Source organism: Pistacia vera, unplaced genomic scaffold (genome assembly GCF_008641045.1).
Source record: "Pistacia vera cultivar Batoury unplaced genomic scaffold, PisVer_v2 Contig797, whole genome shotgun sequence".
Classification (NCBI taxonomy): domain Eukaryota; kingdom Viridiplantae; phylum Streptophyta; class Magnoliopsida; order Sapindales; family Anacardiaceae; genus Pistacia; species Pistacia vera.
The window spans coordinates 433715-460143 of NW_022196664.1; the positions used below are offsets into that span (position 1 = coordinate 433715).

The following is a 26429-nucleotide window of genomic DNA, read 5'->3' on the forward strand; positions in this document are numbered from 1 at the left end:
TTGACTACTTTCAGGTAGCTCAAATAGTACAACGAGCGTTGAAATGTGGTGAAGGTGTATGGTTTTAGATTCGAGTCCTCCTTATTCAATGGTGGGATGCTGGGCTAATCTTTAAGTTCCATCTTTCATATACGTTAACATGTTATATACACGTCTCTTGATTCATCGAATGTACATTTTAAGGTTTGAAATATGAATGTATTAGCACTGAGATTTGTTCAATGCACCAAAGCGAAAAAGGTCAAGAGCCAATTCAACCTAAACTGTGTAATGCACCAATATTTTGTTCCTAGTACCAGCAAGAAAGAGAGTTGGAGCCATGGGAGACAGCATGATAACTTGGAAGAATATCTTTTACCTAGTACAACAAAAACAGATGGTAAATCCATCAAGATTTTGAGCAATATTCTGAAAGTGCAGCAAATGCATTATCTCTTTAATGGCTGGCTCTGCATTAGACACTCTGCTTAATGTGTCAGCAGCAGAATCTAACTGGTTAATATCAACTTTTCTGAAAGATTGGGAAGTAATTTAGTTCAACTTGATAGACTAGTGAAATTGATTTATTATATTGAATGATTTAAGTGGTGATAATAATGGTATCATGCATCATGATTGATGGGGCTCAAAGTTTTGTGAACTACTGAAGTTGGTCCTCTCTGTAGAGCCACTGTATCTGGTCGCTTGATTCAGATATTCTCTCCTTTTTCTTTCTTCATCAACAGATGTATTCAGCAACTCTTTCAACTCCATAATTATGTTGGTATGATCAAAATGAATGAATGCATACATGATGAGAGTAATTCGTCCGTCTAACGTAAGACTTTCTCTAAATACAAAGTGAATAAATGCATATGTGTCGTAAGCAAAGACGCTCATCCAACGTAAGACTTTCTTTCAATACAAGTGTTGACAAATTCACACACGAAGAGGAGTTTCAAGAGACAAAGACGGCATCCTTAAATCAGAAGGTTAAGAGTTCAGCAACTTCAGCTGTAGCCACAGAGATCACAAATACCAGAGCCAGCAAATGGCCAAGCCTCACCATTTTTAAAAAATATGTACAGTTAAGTGGAAGAAAATCAGTTGGAATACAAGTTTGATGGAAGTAGAGCTAGAAAATGTACTTAAATTTTGCACAAGAGACCAAGTACCCAGAAAACCAATGAATTTTGCAGTACTCTCAAAGGAGTGAGTGAAAAACAGTAGCTTTTTTTTTTTCGGTAGAAGAAACACAAATTATCACCATACAAGGAAAAAAAAAAAGCCAAAATAAACTGTTTATTTCTAGATTTTGCTTTAGAAACACACCATGCCCCATATCTAATTCCAAGTATCAGATTAATGCAGGTCTTCTGTTGGCTGCTAAGAGAAATTGAAAAAAAAAAAAGAAATTTTCGAAAAGCCACAGACGGCAAGAATGTAAAAGAAAAAAAAAAAAGCCTCAGATAACAAAACAAATGCAGACAATAAGAATCCATGTAATTGATTTTCAATATATACAAGATCATAGTGTACAATTCTCAGGCTAAAGTTACTGCATTAATTCAGTGATCAGATTTCCTACATCCCCTTCACAAAAAATCACATAATCAACATTGTGGTATAATCAGAAACTAAAAAGGGGTTAAAAAAATGATACAACAACTAGCCAATTAGCCGAGTTGAGCAGGCACATCAGCAACATTTTCTGTGCTAAATCCTATTACATTACATTCAAACAGTAAGTTCTGAAGTAATCTACCACATCCAGACTACAAGAAGTTCAAGCCATCATCACATCATCCACAACATTGATCCGATCAAAAGTCAATAAACTAAAACATGAATAGCAAAAGAAGCTAAAAACTAAAAAGCAAAAGTTCGTCTTCAACATCAATGTCGACAATGAGTAAAAGTCATGTATTGTCTTTCTCTCACACAAGGTTGAGGTCCTCTTCATCTGTAAAGAAACACAGTACTGCTGAACAGCTTCATTTCTCAAGATCATATATCCTTCAAGCTATTAATAAACAAAGAAACAAGTAAGCACCGCTGTAATCCAGGTCATAACACAGTTAACGGAAAACATTAACAGGCTTTGGATAATAAAGAGCAAAGTTAACTCGGTAATGGTTCAAAAAATTAACCACAGATTACATCAATTGTTTGCTGATTATTTAATAAATCACCTTATTAGGCAATTTCAGAAAAAAACTAATGCGATGGCATAACCAAACTCAATAAGATTATATAAACACCTTAACAAATTTTAAGCGAGGCAAAAATAATCTAAACCTTGTGCCAAGAATACACTGCAGCCCAACTAAATTATGCAATCGCTTTATTTGGTAAAAGATTATGCTTTTTTCTATAGCCTCATTATTCAAGCACTCCCAGTCTAACTGTTGATCCGAAAAATTTGTTTAATCAAATTGTGCTCTTTTCTTCATTGTTTAACCTAAAATGTCACTGATTCAGGTTTGATGAACTAAACAGTGGAAAAAAATCTTTCGTTTCTATATGACTGATTTCAGTTGGATAGACATGAACCACACTAGATTTCAGGTTTAGAAAATTGGCAAAAAGAATGGAAGGCATCTGTGTAGTTCATAACATTTCTAACAGTGTAAAGAAAAGATAAAAGCAAAACACATGATGCACCAGTTATTTACAAACTGAAAGCATCTAAGTATGAAAAATAGACTGCATACACAAGACAAATATTATGCATTCGGAAAAGTTCCATTAAAATTTTTTCTACCAGAAAATAAAGTGGATCAGTAGATTGTTAAAAGAATCAAAACAGCTGGGTCGTTGAACTAAAAACTTACTTCTTTTATGCGACAGTAAAACCATACTCCTGGTGAAATGAAGCACTCAAGAATTGCAGGCAATGAACTGAGAAGGAACGTTCAGCAATTAAGAACCCAAAACACCACTTTAAATAGAATCTGAATGAGCACGGGGAATCAAAAGTTTGGCTATCTTCTTGTTTCTCTTGAAGAAAAAGGTCGTTCACGAAATAATAAGCATCAACTAAGCTATTCGGACGTGAGCCGTCGTCTCTTCCCATAATCAGCATCCCTTGATCTTGAGCGATGTTCATCCTCTTGAGACAAACGTGACTTACTGTGCCTTGATGATCGCCCCCTGTCCCATTCATCATCATGCTCTGTTTCACGGTCCCTGTACCTATGATGATCTGGATATCTTTCTCTTTCCTCCCTATACCGATCACGCTCCCTTTCTCGATCTCGCTCCCTATCACGGTCACGATCTTTCGAACGTTCACGGTCTCTATCACGGTCTCTGTCCCTGTCTCGACCAACATCCCTGTCCTCACGATGCCTTCTCTCAGCCCAGTCGTGATCATGCCCCATATCTTTTTCTCTAGGCATGTCCCTATCATACCCAGGTTCTCTGTCATCACGATACCTTCTCTCAGAGGAACCAGACCAATCCCTTTCTGAAGCTCGATCTTTTTCCTTCATGGAATTCTGCCAAACTCCTCTCTCATGACTCACCTCACCATACTGTTGGTCGGAAGCAGCTTCCTCACCATAACTAGACTCTCCAGCTCTTCCACCACCATGCTCCTCACCACCCCATCCTCCCATAGCAGGATCCGACCACATTCCCATATTAGGCCCCTCAACACCACTTGCAGGCATCATACCACCCATCCCATTCATTGGCATCCGGCCATTAAAAAATGCAGGGTTGAGATGAGGAGCTACACCAGGCAATCCCATACCTCCTACAGGTGGGAAGGAAGATAGAACTCCTGAAAATGGAGGGGTTGGAGCACCGGGAAAACCCCCATAACTGCCCATCCTGCCCATAGGTGCACCGAACCCCGGATCAAATCCCATTGACTGAGGATGCATCAAAGGAGGGGCCCCACCAATGCCTTGCCCAAATCCATTTCCACCATTCCCCATCATACCTCTTCCACCCACTGCACCAGGGCCCCTATTCCTCATTGGACCACCTGGCCCTCTATTTCCCATCCCTTGCATATTACCTCTTCCCCAATTCCCTCTTCCATAACCTCCTCTATTATTGTCCCCACCTTGATAATTCCCACCAGTGGCAATATTGTTCCCCCCAGCTTTAACTCCACCATCATTCGCTCCCCTCCTACCTTGCCCAACGTTAGCTTGTGACATCTGCTGATTCCTATTAACTTGAGCCTCCCCCATCTTCTTAACACTAAAAGGTGACGCATATGCTACCACACACGGCCGCCCATTAAACACATGTCCATTCATATTCTCTTTACAAGCAGTGGCCGCACCTGGGTCATAAAACTCAACTTGGCAATACCCCTTTGACTTCCCACTAGCCTTCTCATCAAAAAACTTCACCTCCTTCACCGGCCCATACTTAGATAACTCTGCTTCTAACTCGGCATCAGTCGTCCACCAATGCAAATCTCCCACAAACAATATTGTCCCACCGCCCCCACCACCACCTCCTAACCCACCACCAACACCACCACCACCACCAGCATTCCCAACAACAATGTTATGACCATTACCACCACCAACAACTACCCCACCTCCTTGTCTCATCATACCCTCATTCCCCATACCACCACCACCGCCAGCATGATTTTGCTGCACAATATTCCCTTGAACACCAACACCAACACCAACACCAACACCAACACCAACACCAACACCAACACCAACGCCGACACCACCTCCAGTATTATTGCCACTATTAACATTGTTATTGCTCACAACTTGCTCTTCAACTTCACTCATCACCTTACTTTGCCCTAATTCAACCCTAAGCCCACCTCCACCTCCACCCCCACCTCCTCCACCACTTCGCGCACCCATCCCACCGGGCCCACTAAACCCTAAATTCTGCCTACTATCAATATTATTATTACCAAAATTTCCCCCAGAAACCCTAGGCAAGCTACTATTACTACTCTCCGCAACAGTACCCACAATATTAGGCGCTGAATCTAGTTTCTTCTCCTCATCATTACGGTTACTATTACTCTTGTTATTATTATTACCGTCATTTTCAGACCCCAAAACGTCCTCGTTCTGTTTCAAACTTTGAAGAAACCCTTCACCGACATTAACATCATTATACAGATCATCAAAATCGTCATCCTCTTCTCCAAGAAACCCATCATCAGCAACGGCTGAGATCGCTTCGTTGCGATGAAACTGCTCCATCTGATCCCCTTCCTCCATTTATCTCTCTCTCTCTCTATCTTTGATAATTTTCTCAGTTTTGGACAAAAATTGAAACCAGAAACATGTCGCGGTGGGTTTTCCAAAAAGTAAATACAACAGAAATGCCAAAAATGAAGGAAAGATTTGAGCTTTATTAGATCTTACCAGTGAAAATGGAATGAAATGATATGAACATCTTCGAGAACGAAACCCTAATCTGGAAACTTGTGAAATTTTGTTTTCTTCTAAAGTTTCTTTTTAATTTTTATTATTATTTTGTGTTGTTGTTATAATCTCGTGATCTTAATTGCAAACATGAGCATGAGGTATTGTACGCACCCCCTTTGATACTGAAACGCACCGTTCTGATGATGTCTACAATACGCTTGGCTTCTAAGTGTTTTAAAGAACTAAAATCACAATGAATTCACAAGGAATTGAATCCAACATTAGTTTCTCCTTAATGATTATAATTTTTTTTAATTATTAAAAGTAAATAAAACATGTTTAAATTTTAATTTTATAGTAATTGTTAATCGACGAGAAAGAAATTAAAAAAGATATTCAATTTCTCCTAAATTGTATAGAAAATTTCTTCGGTTTTAGTACATATATAATAGAGCTTCGGATCAGCAAATATAAACGTTAAAACTGAGAATATCAAACACTGTGTTTAGTTCATTATTATTTTCCATATTCTGGACCGAATTATTAGGATAGTGTTTGGTTCATTTTTAACATAATTCTATCCCTAAAATACAGTTCTGACAAAATTTTAAATTCTTTACTGCATCTTCACAGCTTTCTCAGCTTTCTCAATATCATTTTTTACTGTTACAGTTTTCATTTTTCTTCACTTCTCCTCATTGCTTCACTATTTTCTTCACTATATCTTCACAGCCATGAACCCACCTCAAAATGTAACTTGATAAGTTATACTGCATTTTCACAACCGTGAACCCACCTCAAAATGTAACTTGATAAGTTATATATATAATAATACATTATTTTAACAAAACAAAATATTATATTAATAAATCATTTATAAAAAAAAATATTAATCAAATATTCAACACAAATATCAAGGTCAAAATACTCAACCAAATACATATTCTGCAAATCTTATTCTCGTAATCATAACCCTATCCAACTATCCAATACTATCTCTAAAATTCTATCCAAAATAATGAACCAAAAACACTCAAAAGTATTTTGATTATCGATAGATAAGTCCAACGAAACCGTACTTAATAATATAATTTTTATGAAAATGAAAAATTCAAAAAAAAAAAAAAGTTTATCTCAAGCCCCTAGACATATCCATGGATGGGTTTCTTAGAGTCATGCTGGTATATAGAATACGAATTTTAGTGGGCTAATGATGAGAAGACAAGTGTGAAATGGTTGAGCCAATGGTGAAACCCAACCCAAATTTCTGAATTTCTCTCATTTGTTCTATGGGCCATGGCCTTTAGATTCTTGCCCACTACGCTAACGCAGCCCTTGGAGAAGGCTCTAGGTGGCCAACTCTTAGTCATTTCGTCAATTTCTAGGTCCTCACTTTACTCTTCAAATTTCTATCTATTTCTATTATCCTGTCCTATTATTTTATCCAATTCTATCAAAATAAATATTTATTTTAATATTCAAAATTCAATTCAAACAAAAATATTAACAATTATCTTTCTCAATAAAAAATTTAAAATTAACAAAAACACCTCCACCCACCCAAGGCATTATTACCTATTAGCAGCCACTGCCACTACTGCCACCGTCGGCCGCCAATGCCATAACGACACAAGACCAATTAGATTTGGCCAATCGTGCACCAATCTGTATGTTTTCGACTTAATCCACCATGGATCTGGTCAAAAAACGACTAGATTTATGACCAAAGATTTGGCTGTCATTGATGGTCAAACGACAGCCAAAGATCTAGCAGTTAACTACGGTCAAACGATGACAGATACCTTGGTCGTCGTTTGGCCGTTAATGACAACCATATCCATACTAGATATGGTTGGAAAAGGCTAGATGGGTGCACGACCAGCCAAATCCAACCGGTCGTGCACCATTCTGATAGCTTTCGGCCACCATCCGACGATGTGACCGACTATCGACAATAGTTGGGTGGGTGAGGGTGTTTTTATCAATTTATAAACTTTTTCAAAAAATATTTTCTAAAAAAGTACCAAAAACATTTTTAAAATCTTATCCTATTTTCTAAAAATGCTATTCTAAAAACCTAATCAAACAGAACCATATATTTTCCATAGGAGAAATATTTATACCAGATAGTCTTATCATCTTGTTAAGAGTTAATTACATTGTAATTTCCGAGGTTTAGTGTAAAATTGTCTTCCTTCTTCAATTTTGAGATTGAATGTTCATATCTTGATTAAAGATTCTATTAATTAAAATTAATGGCAGAGAGTAAAAAAATACATTTTTAATAAACAATTGACGTTTTGATTAAATGACTAAGTATTTTATATTCAAGAATTATCGATACGGTCAACCATTTGGCCAAAATTTGTAACTATTAACCATTAATCTTGTGGTCGGATGATAAGACTTTAGTCATTTAGGTGAATTATCTATAGATCTTATATTCGAGTTCCACAAAATAATCACTTACTACATTTGTGACTTACTTGACCATTGACTTGTAAAATGTTCAATAGACTTTGAGGATTAATTGAGGTGTGCGAACACTCTATGACCATTTGACCTAAAATAGGGAAAAGATTCCGTGACAAACTACGAGGGTAAATTTGTAATAAACCATCAGGTTTTAGTGTTGCGGTGACCGTGATCTATCAAAATTAATATATTAATACATAGGTTTTAATATTACTTTATCTAATAATTATCATCATGATTCACGAATAATTATCAGGGTTGTTTTAAAAAATTAAAACAATATTGGGAACTGTAATAATAATGATAAATAAAAGCAAATTGGGCTTAAAAATACATAATTTTACTACTCGAATAAAGAAATACTAGTAAAATACTACTTTATTTCGAAAATATAACTCACCTTATTTAAAATTACTATTTTAACACAGTAATCAAAAACCATTAATCATTTTAATAACCCAAAGATTCTAACCCTCGCATTATTCCATCCAAACGGGACAAAAGAAACTGTCCCGGCTGGTCTTGTCCTTCCAAGTAACGGCTACTTCACCGGCTATAGCAGGTCACACTACACAACAAATCCAACGGTCACATTTCCCCAGTTCACAATTCACAACGTTTTGCTTTTTCAATAAACTGTTTATAAAAATCTCTCTGTCTCGCTCTGTTTCTTCTCGTCTATCACAAAACACAAATCTAAGCAAAACCCACTTCAGATTCAGGCAATTTAAGATGTTTAAACTTGTTGTGCTTTGTTTTCTTGTCTTTTTTTTGTCGGATTCCGGCAATGTACAGGCAGATAATGCGCCTGCCCCGTCTCCCGCCACCGTCACGACACAGCCACCGCCTTCTCCGGCCAAATCCCCAGCAACTCCTCCGTCGGCAAGTCCCCATGTATCGCCTACACAGTCCCCGGTTTCATCCCCTCCAAAAGTTTCTCCGGTGGCCTCTCCTGTGAAGTCACCGGTTGCCCCGGTGTCACCGCCACCGGCAACTCCCCCACCAACCGTCACTTCCCCTGCACAATCCCCCGCAAGTCCTCCTTCCCCTCCGGCGGCAACTCCAGTTGCTACCCCTACACTGACTCCAGTTGCTACCCCTGCACTGACTCCAGTCGGGGCTCCGCCAACAGTGGAGGGTCCTGTTGTTTCTCCGGCACCGGAGACAATTCCAGCCAGTTCAGCACCTCCGGCAAACGCTCCAGCCGTGTTCCCCTCTAGCAGTAGCCCACCGGTTCCAACACCAGGGAGTTCTGCACCGGAATCGGCTGGGGGTCCCATTAGCGATGAGTCGGGTGCCGGGTCAATATTTGAGGTTCGGGTCATTTCAAGTGGGTTGGCAATTGCAGCCGCCTTGGCATTTTAAAACTCTTGTATTTCCACATTGTACTCATAATTTTTGGTTAGGGTTTTGATCATTTTATGAATCTATAGCGTAGTATGAATTTTTATTGAATTATAAACATTTATTTATTATGTTACATTCATCCTAATTTTAATAAGATTAAGACACTTGAGAACCGTTACAAACATCTTTGATTACCGTTAGATTTCGAGATTTATTAGGGTTTTTAATTGAATAAAATGGTCCAAAATTTTAAATAAAAATTATCAGAAAATGAATTGAATTAAATTTACACATGTTGAATATTAAAGTTGAGAGAGAAGCCTTAAATTACACTAAAAGAACATTTTGAGTAGCTGGGCAGCAATCAATTTTGATTAGCAATGGTGGCCTTTCTGGCAATTCATGGCCCCTGCAGATGGAGAGTATTTGGTCAAAAATGAAGCTGGTCTAGCCACCATGCTTGAAGCTTTCATGTAGCTTGCTGGAGATTCTTCTCCAGAAGGTGTAAAGAAAGCTCCATTGAGCATTAGATCTCCATCTGATCTCCAATTCCATTTCTTCCACTCTTCCTCATCTTCTGATTCATGCTTTGTCACCTGCAACAACAAGGCTAGTCGTCGTTAGACGTGAACCGGATCATTGTATGATACTGTTATAACACCATTGAAACTTGCCTCCTTTGTAAATGTGTTGTTTGATGCTAAGAAGACATTTCCTTGGCTGTTAATTGTTGGACTGGCACTTCCTCCAATTGCATACATCTCCCAACCACTGTATATATTGTTCACAATGTGAAAATAACCATGCCTGCACCTGCAAGAATTTTGCAAAAAATGTAAGAAGAATCACGGAAATTCTTAGGTGTGAACGTTTTGAACCGTTTACTACTACCAATAACCAAGGTCTGCAGAAGAGACTGACTAATTACCTTGGCATTCTTTGAACCAAACCTTCCCCAAAAATGTTGAAGGCAATTGTGACCTGCATATTCTTGTCATCAACAAAGTCATCACTGTGCCCCATAAGCATCACTTCATTATGATGAAACATGTAATTGTTTGAGATGGTAATGGCAGTGGAGCCATACACAGCATCAATGAGTCCATCGTTGCAGTTAGCTAATGTACAGTGATCAATCCACACATCTCTGGATCCGGTGATCGAGATTCCATCCCCGTCGGATCGCCCCCGTAATCCGTAGTGGTTTGGTTTGTCCCTCACCAGAGCATTCCCAGCTGGTATACAGTCATGAATGTAAACGTTATGCACAATTATGTTACTCACATTGTAAATTGCTAAGCAAGGTCCATTTGCAATTTGGATATTGAACCCTCTCCCATCAATGGTCTTGTATGAGTTTATCACAAGCTCTTCCTTCAAGCTGATCGCCATATCATGATCAAAGATTATCCAAAGAGGCTCTTCTTGGAGTGCCGCATACCGGAGAGTACCCGGATTCGGATTTATAGGATCGTCGTTTCCTGAAACAGTAACTACATAAATTTCCCCGTCTCTACCTCCCACTGCGTTGCGCCCGAACCCAAGTGCACAATCAGCTAACATTTTCCTGTTAGATTCCCAGTTTGGGTCACATCTCCAACAATCATCAATGGGGTTGCCTGTTCTGCAAGATGCTTCATCCCCAAGCTGCCTTCTAGCTGTCATGTCCTCCCTGTTTGAACACTCTTAAAAGTTATTACTTAACCAACAAATCACTGCAAGAAACAAAATGCAGAAAACTTACCATTCAACTCCTTCGGCAGAGAATGTCAAAACGAGATTCAAGAACATGAAGAAGGAGAAGCTGATTGAAGAGCTTGACATTTTGAGGTACAATGGAGTTGCTTCAATGGCTTGGAGTTATATAACAAGCAGCCGTTATCTTCACGGGTCTAGTAAAAAAGATTGATGGAATTTTGATGGTACAATAATCTCAAATCCTCTCCACATTAATGGAAAGCACTGTCTACCATTTGCAGAATCAATGCAAAAAAAAAGAAAATCAACTTTCATTGAGATTGTGTGCAAATTTAGTGAGGACATAAGTTAGTTGAACACCGTTAAAATGGGTTTCAAATGAAGTGGTGGATAAAGGAAAAAAAAATGAAGACAGTTAAAGAGCTTACGCTGAAATTTAGCCAGTTTTGGAACTAGTTTGGTGCATTGAAAGAAGTGGGGTTAAGAGCAAGCTGTGGCCGAAAAGTTGGTTCATAATCTTGTGAAAATCGGCTGCCTTTTTTAGTGCTTCCGCAAGTTAATTTATTGGCCAAGGAAAGTTATTGGAGATGGTACAAATAAAATTTGTAACTAAGATTTGAAGAGTCAGTCCGATATGACTTATTCAAGTAAAATTCATGAAAATAGCGTTCCACCCCCGGGCCGAAACCCTATAATGGGAGTAACCACCCCTATTAAGGGTCACGAGGATTCGAATTCGAGAAACTATGTTAGATCCTTCTCTTACTCTTTTACTATCAAGAAGACTCGAACTTGAGAAATCATGTTAGATATTCTTTTGCTCTTTTACCATCAAATTATCAAATAATGGTTAAAATAGAGTTTATTAGACTCTGGTTGTCAAATCGTATATGATATTGTGTATCAAAAACCAAATTTTTCAAATTGTGTATCGTATATCGTATCATAGGTATGCCTTTTTAAAAAAAATAATAATAATAACAAATTTTTTCTAAAAATTAATATCATCTCCAAGATTAATTAACGAATTTTGTTATATTATTAGTTTTAAATTATAGTATTATATAATCAAAATTAATCACAAAAATTAAGAATCTATATTATTTCCTCTCGACCATTCATATCATTTTCAAGATCAATGTCAATATCTATATCTTCACTTGTATTATTATTATCAAACAAAATGGGTAACACATCTTCCTCTTCACTTTCATCATGCAAAATAAATAAATTTGATTGAGTTTTAGTGAATCGGGTTGGGTGACCCAGATCCGACCAAAAAAAAATTTTGGGCCTTAAGCCAAAATTAATAAAATCGTATCAATTTGTATCGATATTTTTAAAGATACGAACCGATAAATATCATATCGTAGGATACATATTAACGTATCGAAATATTTATAATACACTTTCTGATACGTATCGTTAGCGACCTGTATTGAACCATACCGTAAGATACTAATAACTACGTATTAGAGTAGATCTTATGAAAGCTATTAAAAAACATTTTAATATTAAAAATGTGATGAATGAGGTTTATAAAATGAAAAAGTTCAAATTTTGAGCTTGCCGAATAGACGTAAAACGTAATTGTGATTTTTTTTTTTTTTTCAAAAAAGCTTTCGACATTGAAATGCAGTGGTGATATTAATAAAGCCAGTAACTACTTTGTGGGGTGTGAAAAGTGATTTAATTGTGAATCGAAATGAAATAGGGTTTAAGAAAGAGGGTACAGTAAACTAGAGAGTTAAGGAAAATGATAGAGTTACCGAAAAGTTTACACCGAATTTGTGCATCAAATTACGTGGCAAAATCTTGACCGTTGATTAATATTAACTGATAATAAATAAACGGTCAAGATTGTGCCACGTCATTCGGTGCACACCCGTCGGTAACTGTAGCATTACTCGAGAGTTAATACAGCTATTGGGATTTTAATAATTCGGGACATGCCATGGACCAATTACTTAATAAACATATCACTATAGATCTTAGGCCGAACGTCTTATGCATACCCAAGGTTTACCAAAACGACAAGTTAATACCTAAAAGAAAAGGTTTTGAAATGACAAACAGGCATCTTCCGTCATATACTGTTAGTAATTTCTGTTTATTCATAGTGAAAAGACTAAAATGCCTTTAAAAGTTTGATATTTTCGATTTTTATAAATTTAAAAATTTCTAAAAACCCCCTAGGTTTGCTAATTTAACTAAACACCCCTATATATAAAAAGTTTGTTAAATGACAAAAACACCCCCACCACCTGCAGTGCCAGATTCCGACCAACACCGTCGGAAACTGGCAGGGAAATTGGATTACGACATAGACCAGTTGGATCTGTGTCGTAACGTGGCGATCTGGCCTTTTCCAGCCAGATCCGTGGCTGATCTGGCCGGAAAAGGCCAGATCAGCATAAATGATCAGAGTCTAGGCATTTCCTATAGTCGTTCAGACGTTGCCACGTCGCATGCTGGCATGAGCAGTATGCTCCTGCCACTGTAATGGGTGCGCGCCACATTGACGAAAGGCTGGAGGCCGTCCACGTGTCCAACCCTTGTACTAAACGAGAAAATCACTCGAGTGGGTGAGTAACGGAACGCAAAGAAGGATTTGCACGGTATCTACCCCCTTTTTACGGATTCTGTAATCATTACTCCAATACATCCCACTATAAATAGAGAGTTTCTCTCCCGTTTGTGGGATTGGCTCATTTTTACTCTGTAATTGCTAAAATTCTCTCTGTAATAGTTTATTCTCTCTTCTGTAATCACTCGCAAGTCAGCTCGCTGAACGCGACCTGACCCTCCATATTAATATAATATCAGTGGATGTAGGAGTTGCTTGCTTAAGCATCCAAAGTCCAAACCACTTTAAAACATTGTTTCTTCACCCATTATTCATTTCACTATCCCCATTTGCGTGTGTCTTCTGAACTAGTTTAGTATTTCACACGTGCGTTTGGTGTCAAAACCCCGCACCAACAAATACCAAATTCTTATTTTTATTTACCTAAAACAAGATATTCTCTATATACCCATCCATAAAAAGAAGTTTCTCTGTTGATATTTTCTTCCACAAATTTTACCTTCTATTCTTCTTCACTCTCTCTCTCTCTCTTTCTCTCTCTCCTTTAACTAAACATGGCCATATCCAATCTTTTCCTCTCTCCACCACCACCCCTTTTCAGTTTAACTAACAAACTAACCTACAAACTGAACCACCAAACGAAAGTAACCAAACCCAGAAGAACTAGCTTCACTATAGTTGCCAAATCCGAAAACAACAATAACAATAACTCAGCTGACTATCAAGACCGCTTAATCTCAGCCGTTTGTTACTTTTACCCTTTTTTTGATGGCATTCAATATGGGAAATATGTTTTAACCCAATTTACTCCCATTCAAGTTCTTGTACAACCACTTGTACCAGCTATTAAAGTCTTCAAAAGCTTCCCCTTTAATGGGTTTTTGATCTTTTTGACTTTGTACTTTGTTGTTGTTAGGAACAATAATTTTAGTAGATATGTTAGGTTTAATACTATGCAGGCTATTGTGCTTGATGTTTTGTTGATTTTTCCTGACCTTTTGGAGAGAACTTTTAATGTTAAAGATGGGTTTGGGTTGGATTTGATGATGAGTTTGGATAGTACTGTGTTTTTGTTCCTTTTGGTTTGTTTGATTTATGGCTCTTCTTCCTGTTTGTTAGGTCAAGTGCCCAGATTGCCCATTGTTGCTGAAGCAGCTGATAGACAGGTTCTTTGAATGCCTGACTTTGTAATCATTTGTAACTTACTGTTTGATGGAAGTGTTAAAGATTTTAGCTTTATACAATACGATGCTGTTTCAGCCCTTTTTTTTTTTTTTTTTCTTTTTAAAAGTTTTAGTTGGTTTATGATTGTTAGTTTCTTTGAGAACTGATGGGAAATTGGGAAATGGTGTTGTGGTGTTGTCAAATTTAGTGGCTAGGCAATGCGGAAAAGGCCATGGTTCAGCAATTATGCTGTCAAATTTATTTTGTTTCTTCTTATTAAATTTGTAATCAGTTGTAAACTCATTGTTTGATGGAAGTGTTAAAGGATTTAGCTTTATATAATAAAATGCTTTTTCAGCTGTTGTTTATGTTTTACTTATACATTGAGATTGATGAACTTTGTTAGTTGGTTTAAGATTGTTGTTTTCTGTGAGAGTTGTTGGGAAATTTGGAAATGGTTTTGCCTATGTTGTGAAAAACTCAGTGGTTTGGCCATAATGCAAATGTCATGGTTCCGCAGTTATGTTTGTCGAATTCATTTGGTTCTTGTTATTGAATTTGTAATCAGTTTGTAAACTTACTGTTTGATGGAAATGTTAAAGGATTTAGCTTTGTATAACACAATACGCTTTCAGCTGTCGTTTTGTGTTTTATTTTCTGGTTGGTTTCTGATTGTTAGTTTCTTTCAAAGATGTTGTGAAGTTAGGAAATGATGTATCTTTCTACTGATCGGTCATGTTCATGTTTGATGTATGTTGTCGAATTTATTTGCTTGGCAATATGGAAAATCTCATGGTTCCGCGCTTTTGATGATGCTAATTGCTTGAAGAGGCAAACTAGTTTAATTATGGCTTCATTGTTCTGTTATGAATATAATCCACATAACTAAGCTGCTTTTCTCAGAATCTCATTAGTGGTATTATTATTTGACATCCAATTTGAAGCATGGAAAAAGTTTAGCAGTTATATAAGTAAAAGTAATGTTTCACCGATTGTTTGTTGCGATGCATGGAACCAAGCAGGCTTTTGTCTAATTGCATTAGATTGGAAGTGTCTAAAGTTTAGTGCACTGGATGATATCATATTGTTCATCTTGTTCTTCATTTTACCTCGGTACGAATATTTGATGATACTGTTTAGCATTGGAGATGGACTAGTTGATACCAGAATTACCATAGCTCTGTTGAAAATTTTCAAACTTCTGCAAATGTCATGACTCTTCGTCTGGAAAATTTTTACCCTGTGTTAAAGGAAAGACCTTGCTCTAGTGACTCAACTGATTGGGAGACCCTTAGTCGTAGTCCCCAGAACCCTGTCATCCTGGTGTGACCAGGATTAGATCATAAGAATTTTTACCCACAATTCAGAACTTTAGATCGCCTTCTCACGATATATTTAGTCGATTCTTCGAAACCATTTCCTCTCTATATAGTCTAAAGTGTTCTTCAGATTGAAGGGAGCATTTGTTGTTCTGATATGCAGTTCGCTACACTTATAGATAGTATACTACATACTCTTCATGTTTAAAACTTTTGAATTTGAAATTGTGAAGTTGGATCTTGCATTGAATTAGGGTGTGCAAAACCGGATATCTGATCCGGTTTGCCAATTTTTTGATCCGATTCGAATTTCCGGATCGAGATAAAAATTGATCCAAATTCGATCCGGTTTCTGACTGATCTGGTTTTGATTTGATCCAAAAATTTGGATTAGATCAAGCGGATATCTGGTTTTGATCCGAATTTGACATGCAGTTCTGAGCTAACAAAGGCTGAAGGATGTTAATGGCCTTCTCCCTACTCAACAAGCCCTCACTTTGTCTCTAGCCTACTCTGATATCAGCAGTCATATACCCACACAATTACCATGACCATCATCATCACCATTGTTGATCAACACCACCATCACCAGCGCCATCGCCATTACCATCTTCAACCAAAAAAAAAATAATACTAATAATCACTAAAAAAATACCAAACTAAAATCAAGAAACCTGCATCTATATCAAATCCATCTATAAAGAACACAAACATCAAATGACTTTGCTATTTTGAGAAACACTCATTCGAATTGCTCGATTAACAGATATCTTCTACAGAGAAACTTGAATGACATCATAATGCTCATGTCACAAGCTTGGTTGATTTTCATCTTTGGTTTTTTGCAAATTAGAAGTGTCTGTAATCTCATCCTTGGGAGATGTCTCAAGGCTGCACAGTCATGACCTTTGTTGAAATGGCAACGACAGCTTTGAAAGGTGAAGCTATTAGGAGCAAGTGGTCGTACGAGTTGTTTAGGGGAGGAGGCGGTGGGAAGAAAAAATGGTGGAAGGGTTTATATATTTTATAAATTTAATTTTTAATTTTCATTAATATTTAATATTATTAGTTATTAATCTTTTATACAGATTTTTATTATATAATTGGGCTTAAATCAATCCATTCTATTATGGTTTCATTTGGTTCAATATTATATCATGAAAATTCAAAAATACATTTATTTCAATATTTTTAAAATCTTATTTTACTTTATTCATCTCATAAAACATTAATAATTATATTTTTCGTAAAACTAATCCAATTTTACATTTTTTTTTCAAAATACTATTTTAAAAATCATCAAATAATGAACCAAATGAAATTCGGCCTTGGAAAAATCAAACTATTTTATTATATAATTGGGTCATGGGGAAATCAATCTACTGTATATAAAAAAAAAATTTGGATTCGGATATCCGATTTTTTTTAAAAGCCGTTCCGGTATCCAATCAGAAAATCCAGATCTTTCAAAATTGTGATCCGAATCCGATTTAAATTTTCAGATATCTAGTTTTTTTGGATCGAATATCAAATTTTTTTGCACACCCTAATTGAACGTTGTTCCATGGACTTAAATTTACTTCAAAAAAATGTTCAGTCACCATGTTTGCTGAAAACTTAATTTGTGGGCCAACTTATGAACTTGTTTCTTGGCTTTGCAAAGGAAAAAAATAAACTATCTCTGGGTGATTTAGTGGTTTGATAGAGTTTTTGGATATATTACTCAAGAAATCTTAAATTCAAGTCTTTTTTCAATTGCTAATAAAAATAGTCACTAAAATATTTATCTGACGATAATTTTAAGGACTTAAAAAGATTAGAAAAGGAAAATAGAAAAAACTAGCCAAAGTGAAGTGAACATGATGGCGCCAATGATACTGCCATTTATGTGAAACCTATGTGGTTTTTGTTGCTTATTAAACAGATTGTTTCAGATTTTACAGGTAAGGATGACTCTGTATATGTGCCGACGGTCAAAACAAGTTCCAACTCTCGAGGCTTTAATTAAGGTGTCGTCAAGCTCAAGTCTGTCAAATACCCCACTTCTTATTTTATCTCATGGATCCTATAAACATCTTTGAGGCTCGTACAAGTTTTATTTAATTTTATCAGAAATCACAAGCTGGAGCATGTGAGGGTCTTTGTTTTCTCTGTCCCACTCCCTCTTAGAGAAAGGGCGAATAGAAATGAATGAACTTAGCACAATATTTTTTTTTGGATCTATGCATATTTTAATGGCGATTTTAGGGAATTTGTTATGTTGGTGAATTGATTTTTTGACATTTCACTATCATAACTTCATTGATGAATGAGGAAGAAGAAGAGAGATTTGAGAATTGTGATAGAGGGAAGTGCCACTCAAGTTCATTCATACCCACATCTTAGAAATTTCATTTCTGCCCCACAAATGAAGAAGTTTACATCAATCATAATCATCTCATTAATGCGTTACCGATGTTTTGGAATTTATATGTGACAATTTGGGTTTGATCTTGACTTCGAGAACGAAGAAGACCTTAGATTAAATTTATATCCCCAAGATTCTGACCCTCGCATTTTTCATCCAAACGGACAAAAGAACTGTCCCGTGCTGTCTGTACTTCCAAGTACGGCTACTCACCGCTATGCAGGTCAACTACGCTACACATCCAACGGTCACATTCCCCAGTTCACAATTCACAACGTTTTGCTTTTCAATAACTGTTTATAAAAATCTCTGTGTCTCGCTCTGTTTCTTCTCGTCATCACAAAACACAAATCTAAGCAAAACCCACTTCAGATTCAGGCAATTTAAGATGTTTAAACTTGTTGTGCTTTGTTTTTTGTCTTTTTTTTGTCGGATTCCGGCAATGTACAGGCAGATAATGCGCCCGCCCCGTCTCCCGCACCGTCACGACACAGCCACCGCCTTCTCCGGCCAAATCCCCAGCAACTCCTCCGTCGGCAAGTCCCCATGTATCGCCTACACAGTCCCCGGTTTCATCCCCTCCAAAAGTTTCTCCGGTGGCTCTCCTGTGAAGTCACCAGCGGTGCCCCGGTTCACACCGCCACCGGCAACCCCCCCACCAACCGTCACTCCCCCTGCACAATCCCCCGCAAGTCCTCCTTCCCCTCCGGCGGCAACGCCAGTTGCTACCCCTGCACTACTCCAGTCGGGGCTCCGCCAACAGTGGAGGGTCCTTGTTGTCTCCGGCACCGGACAATTCCGCGAGTTCAGCACCTCCGCAAACGCTCCACCGTGTTCCCCTCTAGCAGTAGCCCACCGGTTCCAACACCAGGAGTTCTGCACCGGAATCGGCGGGGGTCCCATTAGCATGAATCGGGTGCCGTGTCAATATTTGAGGTTCGGGTCATTTTAATTGGGTTGGCAATTGCAGCCGCCTGGCATTTTAAAACTTTGTATTTCCACATTGTACTCATAATTTTTGGTTAGGGTTTTGATTCTTTTATGAATCTATAGCGTAGTATGAATTTTTATTGAATTATAAACATTTATTTATTATATTACATTCATCCTATTTTAATAAGATTAAGACATTGAGAACGTTACAAACATTTGATTACGTTAGATTTCGAATTTATAGGTTTTTAATGAATAAATGGTCCAAATTAAAATAAAAATTATCAGAAAATGCATTGAATTACTTACACAGTTGAATATACAGTTGAGAGAGAAGCCTTAAATTCACTAAAAGACTTTTGAGTAGCTGGGCAGCAATCAATTTTGATTAGCAATGGTGGCCTTTCTGGCAATTCATGGCCCCTGCAGATGGAGAGTATTTGGTCAAAATGACTGGTCTAGCCACCATGCTTGAAGCTTTCATGTAGCTTGCTGGAGATTCTTCTCCAGAAGGTGTAAAGAAAGCTCCATTAGCATTAGATCTCCATCTGATCTCCAATTCCATTTCTTCCACTCTTCCTCATCTTCTGATTCATGCTTTGTCACCTGCAACACAAGGCTTGTCGTTAGACGTGAACCGGATCATTTATGATACTGTTATAACACCATTGAAACTTGCCTCCTTTGTAAATGTGTTGTTTGATGCTAAGAAGACATTTCCTTGGCTTGAATTGTTGGACTGGCACTTCCTCCATTGCATACTTTCCCAACCACTGTATATATTGTTCACAATGTGAAAATAACCATGCTGCACCTGCAAGAATTTTGAAAAAATGTAAGGAGAATCGCGGAAATTCTTAGGTGTGAACGTTTTGAACCGTTTACTACTACACTAACCAGGTCTGCAGAAGAGACTGACTAATTACCTGGCATTCTTTGAACCAAACCTTCCCCAAAAACGTTGAAGGCAATTGTGACCTGCATATTCTTGTCACCAACAAAGTCATCACTTGTGCCCCATAAGCATCACTTCATTATGATGAAACATTAATTGTTTAGATGGTAATGGCAGTGGAGCCATACACAGCATCAGAGTCCATCGTTGCAGTTAGCTAATGTACAGTGATCATCCACACATCTCTGGATCCGTGATCGAGATTCCATCCCCGTCGGATCGCCCCCGTAATCCGTAGTGGTTGGTGTTTCCCTCACCAGAGCATTCCCACTGGTATACAGTCATGAAAACGTTATGCACAATTATGTTACTCACATTGTAAATTGCTAAGCAGGTCCATGGCAATTTGGAATTTGAACCCTCTCCCATCAATGGTCTTGTATGAGTTTATCAAGCTCTTCCTTCAAGCTGATCGCCATATCATGATCAAAGATTATCCAAAGAGGCTCTTCTTGGAGTGCCGCATACCGGAGAGTACCCGGATTCGGATTTATAGATCGTCGTTTCCTGAATCAGTAACTACATAAATTTCCCCGTCTCTACCTCCCACTGCGTTGCGCCCGAACCCAAGCTGCACAATCAGCTAACATTTTCCTGTTAATTCCCAGTTTGGGTCACATCTCCAACAATCATCAATGGGGTTGCCTGTTCTGCAAGATGCTTCACCCCAAGCTGCCTTCTAGCTGTCATGTCCTCCCTGTTTGAACACCTCTTAAAGTTATTACTTAACCACAAATCACTGCAAGAAACAAATGCAAAAACTTACCATTCAACTCCTTCGGCAGAGAATGTCAAAACGAGATTCAAGAACATGAAGAAGAGAGCTGATGAAGAGCTTGACATTTTGAGGTAACGGAGTTGCTTCAATGGCTTGGAGTTATATAACAAGCAGCCGTTATCTTCACGGGTCTAGTAAAAAGATTGATGGAATTTTGATGTTACAATAATAACTCCAATAGAAAGCCACTGTCTACCATTTGCAGAATCAATGCAAAAAAAAAAAATCAACTTTCATTGAGATTGTGTGCAAATTTGTGAGGACATAAGTTAGTGAACACCGTTTAAATGGGTTTCAAATGAAGTGTGAATAAAGGAAAAAAATGAAGACAGTTAAAGAGCTTACGCTGAAATTTAGCCAGTTTTGGAACTAGTTTGGTGCATTAAAAGAAGTGGGGTAAGAGCAAGCTGTGGCCGAAAAGTTGGTTCATAATCTTGTGAAAATCGGCTGCCTTTTTAGTGCTTCCGCAAGTTAATTTATTGGCCGAAAAGTTATTGGAGACGGTACATAAAATTCATGTAACTAAGATTTAAGAGTCAGTCCGATATGACTTATTCAAGTAAAATTCATGAAAATAGCGTTCCACCCCCGGGCGAACCCTATAATGAGTAACCACACCTTAAGGGTCACGAGGATCGAATTCGAAAACTATTAGATCATTCTCTTCACTCTTTTATCATCAGAGGCCTCGAACTTGAAAATCAGTTAGATTTCTTTTACTCTTTAACCATCAATTATCAATAATGGTTAAATAGTTTATATACTCTGGTTGTCAATCGCATATGACATTGTGTATCAAACCCAATTTTTCAAATTGGGTATCGTATATCGTATCGTATGTATGCCTTTTTAAAAAAAATAATAATAACAAATTTTTTCTAAAATAATATCATCTCAAAGATTAATTAACGATTTTTTATTATTAGTTTAAATAATGTATTAATATCAAAATTAATCACAAAAATTAGAATCTTATTATATTTCCTCTCGACCATTCATATATTTTCAAGATCAATGTCATATCTATATCTTCACTTGTATTATTATTAAAAAAAAAATGGGTTACACATCTTCCTCTTCATTTTCACCATGCAAAATAAATAATTTGATTGAGTTTTAGTGATTGGGTTGGTGACCCAATCCGACCAAAAAAAATTGGGCCTAGCCAAAATTAATAAATCGTATCAATTTGTATCGATTTTTTAAAGATACGAACCGATAAATATCATATCGTAGGATACATATTAACGTATCGAAATTTTATAATACACTTTCTGATACGTATCTTTACGACCTGTATTGAACCATACCGTAAGATACTATACTACGTTTAAGTAAATCTTATGAAAGCTTTAAAACATTTTAATATTAAAAATGTGATGAATGAGGTTTATAAAATGAAAAAGTTCAAATTTTGAGCTTGCCAATAGACGTAAAACGTATTGTGATTTTTTTTTTTTTTTTCAAAAAAGCTTTCGACATTGAAATGAAGTGGTGATATTAAAAAAGCCAGTAACTACTTTGTGGGGTGAAAAGTGATTTAATTGTGAATCGAAATGAAATAGGGTTTAAGAAAAGGGTACAGTTCAACACTAGAGAGTTATACGGCTATTGGGATTTTACATAATTCGGGACATGCATGGACCAATTACTTAATAACATATCATTATAGATCTTAGGCCGAACGATTTTACGCATACCTAAGGTTTATCAAAAACGACAAGTTAGTACCTAAAAGAAAAGGTTTTGAAACGACAAACAGGCATCTTCCGTTATGTACTGTTAGTAATTTCTGTTTTTCATAGTGAAAGACTAAAATGCCTTTAAAAGTTTGATATTTTCGATTTTTATAATTAAAAATTTCTAAAAACCCCCTAGTTTGCTAATTTACTAAACACCCCTATATATAAAAAGTTTTTTAAATGACAAAACACCCCCATCACCTGCAGTGCCAGATTCGCCACCACCACCGTAAACTGGCAGGGAAATTGGGATTACACATAGACCAGTTGGATCTGTGTCTAACGTGGCGATCTGGCCTTTTCCGCCAGATCCGGCTGATCTGGCCGGAAAAGGCCAGATCGACGCGTTACGACACAGATCTGACGGGGTCTGTGTCGTAACGCAATTTTCGGCTAGATTTCGACGGTGGTGGCCGGAATGGTGACATTGCAGGTGTGGGGGTGTTTTATCATTTAACAAACTTTTTATATAGGGGGTTTAGTTAAATTAGCAAACCTAGGGGATTTTTTTTAGAAATTTATAAAAACTAAAATATCAAACTTTCAAGGGCATTTTAGTCTTTTCATTGTTAACAAACAGAAAATCACAACAGTACATGACGGAAGGTACCTGTTTGTTATTTTAAAACTTTTTAAGTACCAATTTGTCGTTATGACAAACCTTAGGTATACGCAAGTCGTTTGGCCTAGATCTTATTAATGCACTGCCTTACAATTATAAGTTTCAGCGCATTCAATTTTGTAGCCTTACAACATTAATCTAATTCGATCTAAACTAATTTATACATACTATGTGTTATATATATAAATTAGTTTAACATTAATATCATTTAAAACATTTGTCTCTTTTCGACTGTTTTCATATATGTTTATTCATATATGAAATCTTCTATCGTGCATTATCATGGGTATATCGAATATTTTTTTTTTTTTTTTTTTTTTAGTAACTAAGGTGTACGAGTCAATTTACGCGTATCTTAACTAATTCTAGAGGGAGTTATCTCATAAATCTATTGTCTGACCCCCTAAGTAAATTATGAATAAAGATACTACCTTTGCACTCGATAGAGGAGTTAAGGTAAAAAAAAAATATATATAAATCGATTTATATACCATATTATTTAAAAAAACATTATCTTATACATGTCTCAAATAAATTGACAAATTATCATATGATGAGATTAGGATACAAAGAGGAAGGTATATTGAAAATTAAGGGGAGAAAGAAGGAAAAATGTTTTTCAAAATCAGTATTCAATACTGTTTCTTGAAAAAGTAGGGCTGATGCAGAGCCCGGTCAGCATAAATGATCAGAGTCTAGCACGATCCTACAATTGTTCAGACATTGCCATATCACATGCTGGCGTGAGCAGCATGCTCTGCCAATGTAGTGGTGCGTGCCATACTGACGAAACGCTGGAGGCCGTCCACATGTCCAACCCTTGTACTAAACGAGGAAATCACTCGAGTGGGTGAGTAACGGGACGCAAAGAATGATTTGCACTGTATCTACCCCTTTTACGGATTCTGTAATCATTACTCCAATACATCCTCTATAAATAGAGGTTTCTCTCTCGTTTGTGGGATTGGCTCATTTTTACTCTAGAATTGCTAAAATTCTCTCTATAATAGTTTATTCTCTCTTCTGTAATCACTCACGTCAGTCATCGCTGAACGCGACCTGACCCTCCATATTAATATAATATCAGTGGACGTAAGAGTTGTTTGCTTAAGTATCCAAAGTCCAAACCACTTTAAAACATTGTTTCTTCACCCTTATTCATTTCATTACTCCCATTCGCATGTGTCTTTTGCCTAGTTTAATATTTCACACGTACGTTTAGGTGTGTCAAACCCACACCAACAAATACCAAATTCTTATTTTTATTTACTTAAAACAAGATATTCTCTATATACCCATCAATAAGAAGAAGTTTCTCTTTTGATATTTTCTTCCACAATTTTAACTTCCATTCTTCTCCTCATCTCTCTCTCTCTCTCTCTCCTTTAACTAAACATGGCCATATCCAATCTTTTCCTCTCTCACCACCACCCCTTTTCAGTTTAACTAACAAACTAACCTACAAACTCAACCACCAAACGAAAGTAACAAACCCAGAAGAACTAGCTTCACTATAGTTGCCAAATCCCAAAACAACAATAACAATAACTCAGCTGACTATCAAGACCGCTTAATCTCAGCCGTTTGTTACTTTTACCCTTTTTTTGATGGCATTCAATATGGGAAATATGTTTTAACCCAATTTACTCCCATTCAAGTTTTGTACAACCACTTGTACCAGCTATTAAAGTCTTCAAAAGCTTCCCTTTAATGGGTTTTTGATCTTTTGACTTTGTACTTTGTTGTTGTTAGGAACAATAATTTTAGTAGATATGTTAGGTTTAATACTATGCAGGCTATTGTGCTTGATGTTTTGTGATTTTTCTGACCTTTTGAGAGAACTTTTAATGTTAAAGATGGGTTTGGGTTGGATTTGATGATGAGTTTGGATAGTACTGTGTTTTGTTCCTTTTGGTTTGTTTGATTTATGGCTCTCTTCCTGTTTGTTAGGTCAAGTGCCCAGATTGCCCATTGTTGCTGAAGCAGCTGATAGACAGGTTCTTTGAATGCCTGACTTTGTAATCATTTAACTTATGTTTGATGGAAGTGTTAAAGATTTTAGCTTTATACAATACGATGCTGTTTCAGCCCTTTTTTTTTTTTTTTTAAAGTTTTAGTTGGTTTATGATTGTTAGTTCTTTGAGAAACTGATGGGAAATTGGGAAATGGTGTTGTGTGTTGTCAAATTTAGTGGCTAGGCAATGCGGAAAAGGCCATGGTTCGCAATTATACTGTCAAATTTATTTTGTTTCTTGTTATTAAATTTTAATCATTGTAAACTCATTGTTTGATGGAAGTGTTAAGGATTTAGCTTTATATAATAACTGCTTTTTCAGCTGTTGTTTATGTTTTACTTATACATTGAGATTGATGAACTTTGTTAGTGGTTGTTGTTTGTTTGTTATGTTGTTGAAACTCAGTGGTTTGGCCATGATCCAAATGTCATGGTTCCGCAGTTATGTTTGTCGAATTCATTTGGTTCTTGTTATTGAATTTGTAATCAGTTTGTAAACTTACTGTTTGATGGAAATGTTAAAGGATTTAGCTTTGTATACACAATGCGCTTTCAGCTGTCGTTTTGTGTTTATTTTCTGGTTGGTTTCTGATTGTTAGTTTCTTCAAAGATGTTGTGAAGTTAGGAAATGATGTGTCTTTCTATTGATCGGTCATGTTCGTTTTGATGTATGTTGTCGAATTTATTTGCTTGGCAATATGGAAACTCTCATGGTTCCGCGCTTTTGATGATGCTAATTGCTTGAAGAGGCAAACTAGTTTAATTGGCTTCATTGTTCTGTTATGAATTTTGAGCATGGAAAAAGTTAGCAGTGATATAGTAAAAGTAACGTTTCACCGATTGTTTGTTGCGATGCATGACCAAGCAGGCTTTGTCGGGGAAGAAACGAGGAATGTATTTCCAATTGCATTAGATTGGAAGTGTCTAAAGTTTAGTGCACTGGATGATATCATATTGTTCATCTTGTTCTTCATTTTACCTCAGTACAAATATTTGATGATATGTTTAGCATGGAGATGGACTAGTTGATACCAGAATTA

The 26429-nt window shown here is 36.8% G+C and overlaps 4 protein-coding genes and 2 pseudogenes across 6 annotated transcripts; 3 read left to right on the forward strand and 3 right to left on the reverse strand.

The window, feature by feature from the left end:
- Positions 1–1461: 1461 nt before the first annotated feature.
- Positions 1462–5440, reverse strand: LOC116117057 (PE-PGRS family protein PE_PGRS16). 3 transcript variants are annotated; one of them, XM_031403088.1, is made up of 3 exons: positions 4680–5440; positions 2814–4631; positions 1462–2002 (listed from the first exon to the last, which is right to left on the reverse strand). In XM_031403088.1, exons 1-2 carry the CDS (start codon positions 5196–5198, stop codon positions 3024–3026), a joined length of 2127 nt encoding a protein of 708 aa, XP_031258948.1. In that variant the 5' UTR covers positions 5199–5440; the 3' UTR covers positions 1462–2002; positions 2814–3023. The 3 variants fall into 3 exon arrangements, with proteins under 3 accessions (XP_031258948.1, XP_031258946.1, XP_031258947.1); XM_031403086.1 differs by having other exon boundaries at positions 2814–4637; XM_031403087.1 differs by having other exon boundaries at positions 1462–2034; positions 2814–4637.
- Positions 5441–8509: 3069 nt separating this feature from the next.
- On the forward strand, positions 8510–9267 carry LOC116117070 (classical arabinogalactan protein 4-like). The gene has a single exon (XM_031403104.1). The coding sequence runs from the start codon at positions 8556–8558 to the stop codon at positions 9186–9188; it is 633 nt and encodes a 210-aa protein (XP_031258964.1). The 5' UTR covers positions 8510–8555; the 3' UTR covers positions 9189–9267.
- Positions 9268–9472: 205 nt separating this feature from the next.
- Positions 9473–10992, reverse strand: LOC116117064 (probable pectate lyase 18). The gene is made up of 4 exons (XM_031403097.1): positions 10915–10992; positions 10099–10842; positions 9845–9983; positions 9473–9766 (listed from the first exon to the last, which is right to left on the reverse strand). Exons 1-4 carry the CDS (start codon positions 10959–10961, stop codon positions 9545–9547), a joined length of 1152 nt encoding a protein of 383 aa, XP_031258957.1. The 5' UTR covers positions 10962–10992; the 3' UTR covers positions 9473–9544.
- A 2939-nt stretch (positions 10993–13931) lies between these two features.
- LOC116117067 (protein TIC 20-v, chloroplastic-like) lies at positions 13932–14994 on the forward strand. Its single transcript, XM_031403101.1, has one exon. It carries the CDS (start codon positions 14010–14012, stop codon positions 14628–14630), a length of 621 nt encoding a protein of 206 aa, XP_031258961.1. The 5' UTR covers positions 13932–14009; the 3' UTR covers positions 14631–14994.
- A 4672-nt stretch (positions 14995–19666) lies between these two features.
- On the reverse strand, positions 19667–21076 carry LOC116117048 (annotated as a pseudogene).
- Positions 21077–23349: 2273 nt separating this feature from the next.
- LOC116117049 lies at positions 23350–25584 on the forward strand (annotated as a pseudogene).
- Positions 25585–26429: the final 845 nt, after the last annotated feature.